This window comes from Kogia breviceps, chromosome 2 (assembly GCF_026419965.1).
Source record: "Kogia breviceps isolate mKogBre1 chromosome 2, mKogBre1 haplotype 1, whole genome shotgun sequence".
Classification (NCBI taxonomy): Eukaryota; Metazoa; Chordata; class Mammalia; order Artiodactyla; family Physeteridae; genus Kogia; species Kogia breviceps.
In genome coordinates this window covers 141,279,029-141,292,001 of record NC_081311.1, presented here as the reverse complement: position 1 = coordinate 141,292,001, position 12,973 = coordinate 141,279,029, and the positions used below count along the sequence as shown (strand labels likewise).

At 37.3% G+C, this 12,973-nt stretch overlaps 2 protein-coding genes and 1 pseudogene across 7 annotated transcripts in view; 2 read left to right on the top strand and 1 right to left on the bottom strand.

Annotated features, from left to right (window-relative positions):
- Nucleotides 1–12,973, top strand: part of SLC25A12 (solute carrier family 25 member 12) — a 180,402-nt gene that overhangs the window by 19,409 nt on the left and 148,020 nt on the right. The window lies entirely within an intron of this gene.
- Nucleotides 1–12,973, bottom strand: part of HAT1 (histone acetyltransferase 1) — a 50,401-nt gene that overhangs the window by 2,674 nt on the left and 34,754 nt on the right. For both annotated transcript variants that reach the window (XM_059055596.2, XM_059055597.2), the window contains exons 9-10: nucleotides 7,089–7,240; nucleotides 3,844–3,960 (exon numbers count right to left, since the gene is read on the bottom strand). In XM_059055596.2, coding sequence (XP_058911579.1) covers nucleotides 3,844–3,960; nucleotides 7,089–7,240 — 269 coding nt within the window. The remainder of the gene's footprint in view (nucleotides 1–3,843; nucleotides 3,961–7,088; nucleotides 7,241–12,973) is intronic.
- On the top strand, nucleotides 9,448–12,934 carry LOC136793660 (28 kDa heat- and acid-stable phosphoprotein pseudogene; annotated as a pseudogene).

The following is a 12,973-nucleotide window of genomic DNA, read 5'->3' as shown; positions in this document are numbered from 1 at the left end:
AAGCTCCTCATGAGCATGTAAACTGTGGTTCAATTTTTAAAATAACTTGTTTATTGTTCAGTAATATTAAAATAACTTTAATATTCCTGAAACTATATATACACAACAGGTTGTATATGTATGAAATATTACATATTAATCTTTTAAATAATGTGTTTAAAAAAAAACCTTAAAAAAATAAACTGGGACTTCCCTGGTGGCACAGTGGTTAGGAGTCCGCCTGACAATGCAAGAGATGGTGGGTTCGATCCCTGGTCCGTGAGGATCCCACATGCCTCGGAGCAACTAAACCCGTGTGCCACAACTACTGAGGCTGCTCTCTAGGGCCCATGTGCCTCAACTACTGAGCCGACATGCTGCAACTACTGAAGCCCATGCGCCTAGAGCCCATGCTCCATAACGAGAAGCCACTGCAATGAGAAGCCCCCACACCACAATGACGAGTAGCCCCTGCTCGCCGCAACTAGAGAAAGCCCACGCACAGCAATGAAGACCCAACGCAGCCAAAAAAAACCCCAAAAACAAACAAAAAAAAACTGATTTGGGGAACACCTCTATCCAGCACAGTGATATACATTGGGAGTACAAATTAAATACTGAAGGACAGAACTCCTTAAGATTGAAATAGACCTCCTGTAGGCTCAGAATAATTCTCACCCTCCAAAAACAAGAAGTTTATTCCTTCATAGATTAGGGCTGTTGATAATTTTAATTAATGTAGACAAATTAATTAAAGATGGTATTAGTGTCAATTTATTTATGTTAACATTTGGCTTTAACACATGTAATGTGTTAAAGGTCCAGAAAACAATTCTTTCTTCTTGCCTACTTTTCACAGATTCCAAGAGAGTTTACAAATATAATCTCAAAAATGCCACCACCTCTAAGGGTTCCTTAATTTCTATCTGCTGAACTAGTCTCTTTTGTGAACCAAAGAGATAAAGTTCTTTTGTAAGAATTTAAAAATAATAATGGTGTGGAGGCATTGACGAGTCCTAAGACTTCCCCAAAGATTATCTTTAAAACCATGTACAATGCATTGTATTTCTTTCTCTTCAGTTCCTCACTATGGAGGCATTTCCATTTTAGAGAAGCCTAATACCCAGACACTAATAAGGTGTCGACACTCACACAATTAGTAAAAGGTAGAACTAGACCTCCAAATGTGGAGATTTCTGATTCCAAATCCAATGATATTATAATAATGATTCTAAGTTTTATACTTGTAAACCAATTATGAATTAAAATATGCCCATGAAACAATATAAAAACTTTAATGCTAAAACCAAGCAGCTGCACCAACTTTTCTTTTTTAAGCCAAATTGTTCAAATTTATTTTTTGAACACCTGAAAATTACTTCTGTACTACAGACAGAGTTTCTTTTTGTGCTTTTAAAAAATGATTCTAGTTAATATGTTATTTTTATCCCTTCTTGGCACTGATACAAATGAATTATCAGTGTTTAGAGAACTTTTAAAGTAACAAAAAAGCCTATTTCTAGGCTTTTACTAAATTTGTGGTAAGTTTTCAACCACATTGTGGCTATCAACCCAAAGTAGGGGAGAGGACCCTCAAGATTTCTTGGTTTTCTCAATGAGAAAGAACACTGGATAACTAAACTCATTAAAATGTGCATACTGTAACTAGGGTTTGAGCAAGTATCTGAAGAATTTATAATAATTTGTGTATGAGCTTTAGTGCAAGGATGGTGATATCCATTTTGGCTGTTAAGAATTTAAAGAGTTTAATAACCAGTCTTTGGTTGTCTTTTAGATAAGGTGAACTTGCTGGACAGGTGAGGATACTTAATATAAAAAAATCATCATTCTTTAAGAGTAGACAATACTCGCTTTTATGAACTACAGAAATTCCCATTGTTTGGCATAACTTCATGACTACTATATATACTTAGAATTCATCCTCTCTCATTTGCTACATCTGCCTATATAAAATATCACAAATATCTGAGATGCATAATTCAATAAATTATTTTACTTTACTAAAACAGTTTTAATACTCTTAAATGTTGTCATGGTAACACCTAATTATATTGTTCTACATGCCTAATTTCATCATAAAGAAATTTTCTAGCTAACAAATTAAAGATCAAAATCTTTGGAAAGTACCATTTCTACCAACTTTCTGATGTTTCTGAATTGATAAACATAAGGACTGATAAAGAATAAAATGTTACTTCGGACAATTTTTGGGAACAGAGACCATTATAATTTATTACAACCTGTTATATGCAGATAGATGGTAGTTCATAAGATAGAAAATCAATCCGTTAAATTGCTTAATAAAATGGCACTATGAAGAAAAAAACATATGAATTCGAGATACAAGGATTTATATAGTCATAGGCAAATAATTATTTCTATATTCATAATGTGATATGTTTAGAATTACAATAACAAATTAGGAAATACGGTTGCACTGCAAACAAGATGTGATAAAGGAAAAGAGCTGGGATTCAACGAGTAGTACGACCTATATACCATCAACATTCAAAAGACTGGCTCCATAAAGCAGAATCTATGATAAATAAAACTTGGATTAATTTAGATAAATCAGGGACTTCCCTGGTGGTCCCGTGGCTAAGACTCTGCACTCCCAATGCAGGGGGCCTGGGTTCGATCCCTGGTCAGGGAACTAGATCCCACATGCCGCAACTAAGACCCAGCACAGCCAAATAAAATAAATAAATATTTTTTTAAAAAAGAAAAATCAGAACTATGTGTACTTGATACCTTAAGTACTCTTTTTTTTTTTTGCGGTACACAGGCCTCTCACTGTTGTGGCCTCTCACTGTTGTGGCCTCTCCTGTTGTGGAGCACAAGCTCCGGACGCGCAGGCTCAGCGGCCATGGCTCACGGGCCCAGCCGCTCCACAGCATGTGGGATCTTCCCGGACTGGGGCACGAACCCGTGTGCCCTACATCAACAGGCGGACTCTCAACCACTGTGCCACCAGGGAAGCCCTAAGTACTCCTTATTAAATGGCTTTCTCCTTCAATCTTTTTTTTTTTTTTCTCTCCTTCAATCTTAAGACAGATTCGAATTTGTCATTTATGTTCCCAGCTATTGTGCTGTATAAGCCTCTAGGTATAGTGTATTCAAATGCAGCAACCACATGTCAGGTGCTCAGTAATTAGTTGTTGAATAAATAAATGAATATTCTCTTCAATCAGATTACTGCCCAGCTAAAGAATCACAGCAAATCCTCCTCCACACAAGCTGGCGTGGACAATTATCTACCTTAATAACAGCCAAATGATGATGAGGCCAGACCTGATCTAGGAGGGGAGATTTTTGAGCTAGAGGAAGATAAAGGAGATGAAAAAAAAGTGGGGGAAATGGAGCAAGAATAACAACAATAACAAAAAAAGAGGTAAACAACAGTAAGTTGCAATTTCAGCTATGGTCAAATATAGAGGTTACAAATGGCAACCGAGGCCATTTTTAGGAAGAAAGGAGCAAAGGTAAACAGAATATATATGACAAATGGGAAGACAATTAGAAAAAACTAACAAGATAACTTTGTTAGGGAAGATTCTGGGCATTCAGTTTTTAAAAAGATGCATACAAATGAAAGAAAAAAGTAACCATGAGTAGACTATCCTTGGGATTAGTTTTTAAGTGAATGGAAACAGATTTATAGCTTACATTGGAAAATTATGACAGGGAGAATTCTTACAATTAACTGGAAGAATATTTTCACTTTTGTAAAAGTTAATTTAGCAAAACGATTTGGACTCTCCCATACATTGGCATTTGGCAGATTTTCTTCTTTATTTTAAGCAGTGACAAGAATATAATGTTTAAGACTCTTGAAAGTCCTACCTTATATGGGCTAATTAGTCTTCTTTTAATATCGAGTCTATAGCTTCTGTATTGTTCAGCATCACTCATGTCAGTTACCAGTAGTCGAAGAATTTCATAAACCCGTCTGGCATGTTGCTAATAAACCAAACAAAAGAAAAATATGAACATTTCAAATTACAAAATAGTAACACTTTCCCAAAAGAACACAGCATATATTGAATATTTGTCATAGGCCAGAAATTGTGCTAGGTGCCAGATAAAAAGCAATAAAGGATATAATCTCTGTCCTCAAGGAGCTAGCAGTCTAGTGGGTAACATAAATGACTAAGGTATGGTTAATTTAATGATAGAAATATGCATAGGATATTATGGTAGCACAGCCTGGGAGTGGGGGAAATGTTAGAAGAGGATTCCTGGGGGAATAAAACCTGAGTGAATCTTAAAGGAACGGGAGCATGCTATACTTGAAAGAGGCGAGGGCACTATGTGTGTGTGCGTGTTGCATGCACACACATGCAGGAGTAGTTTGACACTGCTGGAGCACAAACTGAAAAAAAAAGTGAGGAGTAGCAGCAGAGTGAGGGTGGAGCAAGAGCACTGAGCCTTACATACTGGGTTAAAGAGCTGGATTTTATCTAGTTGGTAACAGGTTTGAGTTTTAAATAAAGCATTTTCTCAGCTACATAAAAATGGTAGCAAAAGAAGGGGAGGGAGACCAATTAGGAAGCTCAGTTATTAAGTCAGGCAAAAAATGATGAGGTGGCGCAGTGGTTGAGAATCCGCCTGCCAACGCAGCGGACATGGGTTCAAGCCCTGGTCCGGGAAGATCCCACATGCCGCAGAGCAACTAAGCCCATGCGCCACAACTACTGAGCCTGTGCTCTAGAGCCCATGAGCCACAACTACTGAACCCGCGAGACACAACTACTGAAGCCCGCGTGCCTATAGCCTGTGCTCCGCAACAAGAGAAGCCACTGCAATGAGAAGCCCGTCAACTAGAGAAAAGCCCACGTGCAGCAGCAATGAAGACCCAATACAGCCAAAAAAAAAAAAAAAAAAATGACGAGGGCATGAACTGAGATAGCACAAATAAGAATACTAAGGGGGGCTTCCCTGGTGGCACAGTGGTTGGGAGTCCGCCTGCCGATGCAGGGGACACGGGTTCGTGCCCCGGTCCGGGAGGATCCCACATGCGCCGCGGAGCGGCTGGGCCCGTGAGCCATGGCCGCTGAGCCTGCGCGTCCGGAGCCTGTGCTCCGCAACGGGAGAGGCCACGACGGTGAGAGGCCCGCGTACCACAAAAAAAAAAAAAAAAAAAAAAAAAAAAAAAAAAGAATACTAAGGGAACAAGGATTCTAGAAATATAGAAGAGGAAAGACTGGTTGTGGAGGAGAGTATGGAATGACAGTTTTCAGAGTAGGAGAGATTTAGGAGGCAGCAGAACATATAAATCTGAAGAAAATTCTAGTCTAAGGGTAAGGATTTAAGCAATATCAGTATACAGGGCAAGAGTTTAAACCATAAGACTAGTTAATGGTTAAGATCACGCAAGGAAAACATACACAGTGAAGACGGGGGAGAGGTCAGAACACTGTAGTATAGTGACAGTTAAGGAGCAGACAAAGAACAGAGAAAAACAGTCAAAGAAATATGAGAAGAATCAGGAAGTTTGGGTAACACTGAAGCCAAAGGAGTAGGCCTATAGTTCTCCTATTTCTGTCATTTCACTTACCTATTTATTGGGAGTGGGGAAGAGGTCAGGTATACAGAGATTGAGAAGATAACATTGAACTTTCTGGAAGAAACACTTGAGCTGAGCCTGAAAAAATGAGTACTATCTGGCCAAGCAAAAATGGAGGAACAGGAGAAGGGGAGTATAAGGGCAAAGGGAACAGCTTATATACAGGGACATAAAAGGAGGAAAGTTGTAGCATAGTGTGGAAATGACAAGAAGTTCAGCAAAGCCAGAGCATGTGGGAAAGTGTAGGAAGCTGAGGCTAGCAAGGTAGGCAGGGGCCAAATTATGATGGGATCTGTGTGCCATACTAAGGAGTTGTAATCCCAATAATGTGCTCATATTCTCTTTCTTTTAAAGGCTGAGCTATTAAATAGAGATTCTCATTAATAAAGGTTTAATACAGTCTGGAAATATAAATTATTTCTAAAATCACATTTTATCTTAAAGCCAGGAAGCCATTAAAGTGTTTTTATGCAGGAGAAGATGGAAAGTTTCAATTCAAATTAAGTTGCTTGTTGAAGGTTAGTGACTAGTAAACTTTTGGTATACAGTTGTAGAGTGCAGGAGGAAAATTTGGATTGAAGATTTAGATGAGCTCTTCCAGGTAGAATTAAGTAGAATGAGAAGAAATGAGGATTGGATAAAAAACTTTGGGGAAGAATTATATTTAGGGAACATACGGAAGAGTAGAAGCTAGTAGACAGTATCTCAGAAAAGATGAGCATAGTGGTTAAGTGGAAAACCAGGAACTGTAGTACCTTAGAAGCCAAGGAAGGGGAGGTCAATAGTATCAAGTGCTAGTTCTCTTTTAAAAAAATTTTTGTTTTATTTATTTTTTTATACAGCAGGTTCTTATTAGTTATCTATTTTATACATATTAGTGTACATATATCCCAATCTCCCAATTCATCCCACCACCACCACTAATTGCTACTCCTTATTACTGGAATACTCTTCATCCCTCATATGTTTATAATCCAAAACCTACCCATTCTTCAAGGCTTAGATCAAATGCATTCCTTCTATGAAATACTCTGATTTCTTGCTTACGTAAATATAACAAATTCCTCTGAACTCCCATATTATTTTTTCTGTACTTAAGATATTTACTACTTTAAAATTCAAACAAACATATATAGAAGTATAAAAAGTGAAAGTTAAGTGTTTTATTCCAACCCTCCTCCCCACCAATACAGTCTCCAGGGGCATTAACTACTTTACCAGTTTAGATAAACATTTTCTTAAAAGCAAAAATAAGATCCTACTATCCATCTTTGTTCTAATTGCTACACTTAATATAGCCATGAAATCAATTATCTTTCCATTCTAGTAATGAGAAAATTGAAGCACAAGGAGGTAAAAACTAAACTGCCCTAAGAGCAAGTGGTGAAGCCAAATTTGACCCCAGGCAATTGGGCTTCAGGGCCTGTATTCGTAATGTATTTGCAATGTTTAAATTACGTAGGTACTTAAATTTTTTTTTTTTTCAAAATTTGAATGTTTTCCTCCTACAGACTAAAAATACCTTATTTATTTTGAACTTCTGTTGAGCCTCTATTGCCATATCTTCACTGAATCCTTGCATTAACTTTTCCCGGGAAAAACAGGGCAAATCTTGACAAAGCTTCACAAGCACAAAGTCTCTTAATTTCACATAGCTTTTGGATGGATCTTCCGCTAAAGAAATAAAGCAGAATAACATTTCCCTTACCTAACATAATTTCTTCATCATTTGCAACCTCAATATACATGCTAAGCTTAGAAAAGCAAATATTCTTAAAAGAATTATATATATATATATACAAAAGTTACAATGTGAAAGGATTATTCCTTATAAATCAAACAACAGCACTATTATCTTTGTCAAATAAAATTATAGATGCAATCCTTTTGCAAATACATATATATTATTTGTGAAATTAGAGCTACTACTTTTCAAATGTAAACTTTTTGACTGGTTTGTTATCATATATATGAACCTTAGTTTTATTTTCAGTTAAAGCAGCTGTATAAACAAGAGATTCAAGTTTGGATAATCAACTCCAAAAGCAAGTATTTTCTGATACCTAAGGGTTCCAAAGCTCAATTTATAACTCTCTTACTTTAATAACCTTTATAGTCTGCTAGGTTTCTTTCACCCAATTAAAAAAATTTTTCCTTTTACAAAACAAATCTTTTTTATTTAGAGAATAAAATGAAAATATGATTTTGATTCTTTCTTCATTGCATCTGGATAGCATAGATGTTCCTTTATGTTTGTCTATGTCAGCTACATTAAACTAAGTAGTGGACAAGGAAAATATCAGAACATGATAGGCAGAAAATATACTGCAGTCAGAGAACATGTGTTTGAGTCCCAGTTCTGTCATTCACAGAGGTAGGACTTTAGGCAAATTACCTCACTTCTCTGAGCCCTCATTTTCTGATCAGTAGAAGACTTGAAACAAAGAATGTTAACATTTGAGTTAGTTCATAGTTCACAAGACAGTTTTGTTACAATATCAATACTCTACAAATTATTCAATGCAATCCCAGCTGGCTTTTTTTGTTGCAGAAATTAACAAGCTCATCTTAAAACTGATATGGAGATGCAAGGAACTCAGAATAGCCAAAACAACCTTGAAAAAGAACAAAAGTTAGAGGACTCAGATTTCCTGATTTCAAAACTTACTACAAAGCTATAGTAATCAAGACAGTGTGGTACTGACATAGGATGGACATGTAGATCAGTGGAACTGAGTTGAGAGTTTAAAATAAACCCATACATTTATGACCCATTAATTTTTGAGAAGGGTGTCTAGACAATTCAATGAGAGAAAGAATAGTCTTTTAACAAATGGCACTTGGACAACTGGATCTCCACAGCAAAAAGAATGAAGTTGGTTGGATCCCTTTTCCTCACACAGTACACAAAAATTAACTCAAAACGGATCACAGACCGTTGAGGTAAAAGGTAAGAGGTAAAACTTTAAGAGGTAAAACTACAAAGAAGAAAACATAGGAGTAAATCTTCATGACTTTTGGTTAGGCAATGGTTTCTTAGACAACGAACCAAAAGCACAAGCAACTAAAGAAAAAGTAGATAAACAGGGCTATATCAAAATTTATAACTTTTGGGACTTCCCTGGTGGCACAGTGGTTAAGAATCTGCCTGCCAGTGCAGGGGACAAGGGTTCGAGCCCTGGTGTGGGAAGATCCCACATACCGCGGATCAACTAAGCCAGTGCGCCACAATTACTGAGCCTGCGCTCTAGAGCCCATGAGCCACAACTACTGAGCCCGCAAGCCACAACTACTGAAGCCCGTGTGCCTAGAGCCCGTGCTCTGCAACAAGAGAAGTCACTGCAATGAGAAGCCCATGCAGGGGGCTTCCCTGGTGGCGCAGTGGTTGAGAGTCCGCCTGCCGATGCAGGGCACACAGGTTTGTGCCCTGGTCCAGGAGGATCCCATATGCCGCGGAGCAGCTGGGGCCGTGAGCCATGGCCACTGAGCCTGCACATCCAGAGACTGTGCTCCGCAACGGGAGAGGCCAGAACAGTGAGAGGTCCGCGTGCCGCAAAAAAAAAAAAAAAAGCCCATGCACCACAACGAAGAGCAGTCCCTGCTCACCACAACTAGAGAAACCCCGTACAGAGCAACAAAGACCCAACGCAGCCAAATAAATTAATAAAATTTTTTAAAAATTGTATACTTTAAATAAGTGGATTGTATGACATGTTAACTATATTGCAATAAAGCTGTTTATAAAAGAGTCTGAGCTAAGGGTAATGTTTTATGATCGAGTCATTTATTCATTCAATCCATATGTACTTATTAAATACCATCTTTATGCTTCTATGCAGCACTTCATATACATGTAATTATTAGGTAAACATTATATGACCATGGCTTTAAGGTGGTAAGGAATTGAAATTCTGTCATGGCATCAGTTTGTTATGAAATTATGATCTATCAGGAATGTACAGATAATGAAATCAACAGTAAACAAAATAACAAATGCAGATCTACAGAGAAAATCACCAAATAAACATAAGATTGTAATGTAATTAGTTACTTTATCTCATTCTTCAGTCTTTTCCATATTAATCTGGTCACACCATGGAGTTATACAAGCCACCCAGACACCTGAAGGACATTCTGATTCCTCTCCTATGTGATGCCACCAGTGTTTTTTTCAGCAACTACAATAACCTCCTCACTTGTACTCTGCAGCTTTATAAAATGTAAAGTGGACTGACATAAACCTAAATTAAAACCATTCTAGTGTACCAACATAACTGTGTAATCTGTGTCTCAAAAAGAGAGAAGAGAGAAAGAGAGAATAGTTAAAGAAATAATGGCCAAAAACTTCCTAAATTTGATGAAAAACATTTATCTGTACATCCAGGAAGCTCAACAAACTTCAACTAGGAAAAACACAAAGAGATCCACATCTAAATACATTATAATCAAACTGTCAAAAGCTAGAGACAAACAGAAAATCTTGAAAGCCGCAAGAGGAAACAACTCATCAGCAACCATGGAGGCCACAAATCAGTGGGGTGATATATTCAAAGCACTGAAAGAAAAATCCTGTCAGTCAAGATTTCTATATCCAGCAAAATTATCCTTCTAAATGAAAGTGAAATAAGGACATTCCCAGTAAAGATTGAAGAAATGTGTTGCTAGCAGACCTGCCTTACAAGAAATACTGAGGAAGTTCTTTAGGCTAAAGAAACATGGTACCTCAAGTCCACAAGAAGAAATTAAGAACACCAATAGTTATGAAGATAAATATAAAAACTGGAATAAATATTTCTTTTTTTCTCTCAACTGGTTTAAAGGACAATTACATGAAAAAATAATTATAAAACCAATTTTTGGCTTATAAGATATAAAGAGGCAATATCAATTTATGTAACAATAATAGCACAAAGGAGGGGAGAGAGAACTGTGATGGAGCAATTCATTTTACTGAAATTAAATATTAATCTGAATAGACTGTTATAAATTAAGATGCATATTGTAATCCCCAGAGCAACCACTAAGCAAATAACTAAAAAAAAAAAAAAAAAAAAAAAAAAAATTCAATAAAAATGAATGAATGAATGAATAACAAAAAGAAAGGGAAAAAAAGAACACAAATAGCTAAGTGGCAGGCATAATTCCAACCAGAGCAATAATTACATTAAATGTAAACATATTAAACACTCCTATCAAAAGGCAGAGACTGTTAGACTGAATAAAAAAGGATCCAACTATATGCTATCTTCAAGAGAAACATCATAGATTCAAAGACAGGCTGAAAGTCAAGGATGAAAAAAGATACACCATGCAAACAATATGAGGTCTGGAGTGACCATATTAGTATCAGGCAAAATAGAGTTTAAGACATTACCCACCCCACTACACCCCCCACACAAACTGGGAAAAAATAGTTTAAGACAAAAAGATTACAAGAGAAAAAAGGGCACATTTACGACATTACAATTATAAACATATACACAACTAATAAGAAAACCCCAGGGCTTCCTTGGTGGCGCAGTGGTTGAGAGTCTGCCTTCTAATGCAGGGGACACAGGTTCGAGCCCTGGTCTGGGAAGATCCCACATGCCGCAGAGCAACTAGACCTGTGAGCCACAACTACTGAGCCTGCGCGTCTGGAGACTGTGCTCTGCAACAAGAGAGGCTGCAACAGTGAGAGGCCCGTGCACCGCGATGAAGAGTGGCCCCCACTCGCAACTAGAGAAAGTCCTTGCACAGAAACGAAGACCCAACACAGCCAAAAATAATAATAAATAAATTAATTTAAAAAACCCCAAAATACATGAAATAAAAGTTAACAGAATTAAAGGGAGAAACAGACAATTCAACAAAAATAGTTGGAAATGTCAACACTATCCTCTCAATAATGGATAGAAGAACGAGACAGAAAATCAACAAATACACAGAAGACTTGAACAGCTCTATCAACCAACTTGAACTGATACTTACATAACATTCCACCCAACAAGAGCAGAATATACACTCTTTTCAAGTACATGTGGAATGTTCACCAGGATAGACTATATGTTGGGCAAAGGGTCTATAAACTATGGCCCAGTGGTCAAATCTCATCCATGGCCTGCTTTTGTATGACATGTAAACTGAGACTGGTTTCTAAATGGTTGTAAAAAAACACAAAAAAACAAAAAACCAGTAAGACTGTGCAACACAGAATTTATGTGGCTTACAAAGCATAAAATATTTACAACCTAGTCCTTTAAAGAAAAAGTCTGTGGCCCCTATGTAGGCCATAAAACAAAACTCAATACATGAAAAATAACTGAAGTCATACAAAGCGTGTTTTCTGACAATAATGGAATTAAATTAGATATCAACAACAGAAGGAAATATGGGAATCCACAATATTCGGAAATTAAACAACATGTTTCCAAACAACCCATGGGTCAAAATGAAATCACAAGGGAAATTAGAAGATATTTTGAACTGAATGAAATGAAAGCACAATTTATGAAAATTTATGTGATCAGTAAAAGCAGTATTTGTATTTATATATAAATATATATTTAAGTATTATTTAAATGTCTATATTAGAAAAGGAGGACATCAAATCAATAACCTAAGTTTCAATCTTCACTAGAAAAAGAACAAATTAAACTCAAAGCAATAAGGATAATGAAAATTAAAGTGGAGCTCAACGAAGTAGAAAACAAATAGAAATGTTTATGAAAATACAAGGGATCCTGTATAACAAAACAATTTTGAAAAAGAACACAGAGGACTTTCACTTCCTGATTTCAAAACTCAATATAAAGGTCGAGGCTCTGCTGCCACTGGAGCCATGATGCCCAAAAAGGGCAAAAGGGAGACCACAAAGGCTGGGCTAGGCAGTGTTTAAGTCCCAAGGAGACTGACAAAGAGCTCCAAGCTGAAAAGCAAGTGACCAGGGAAGAAGAGGACCAAGGAAAGAGGGTAGAGATGGGGCTGCAGGTGACTCCAGAAAGAAGAAATCTCTAGCCTCAGAAGACAGTGAGGATGAAGTTGACCACCAGCAAAGGTGTAGGAGGGCTCATTAACATCAAGAACCCCAACCAGGTGGCACAGATGATCAGACAGATCACAAAACTAGATCTAGATAGGCCAAAGGAGCTTTCAAGGAGAGAAGAAGATGACATTGAGAAGAAAAAGCAGAAGAGCGTTACATGAAAATATTTAGTGGGGGAAACGGAGCAGGCCAAGGCCACCTTGCCTGGCTGGTGGTGATCAATCACTCAGAAAGAGCAGAAAGCAAGAGGGGCAGGAGGTTGCTAGGAAGAAAGAGGAAAGGAAAACAAATGATAATGCAACTCTGTCAGGAAATGAATGCAGTCGCTCACCCTGAACAAGTAAGCATGGCTTGTAGGAAGAAATACCAGGCAACTGGGTCCC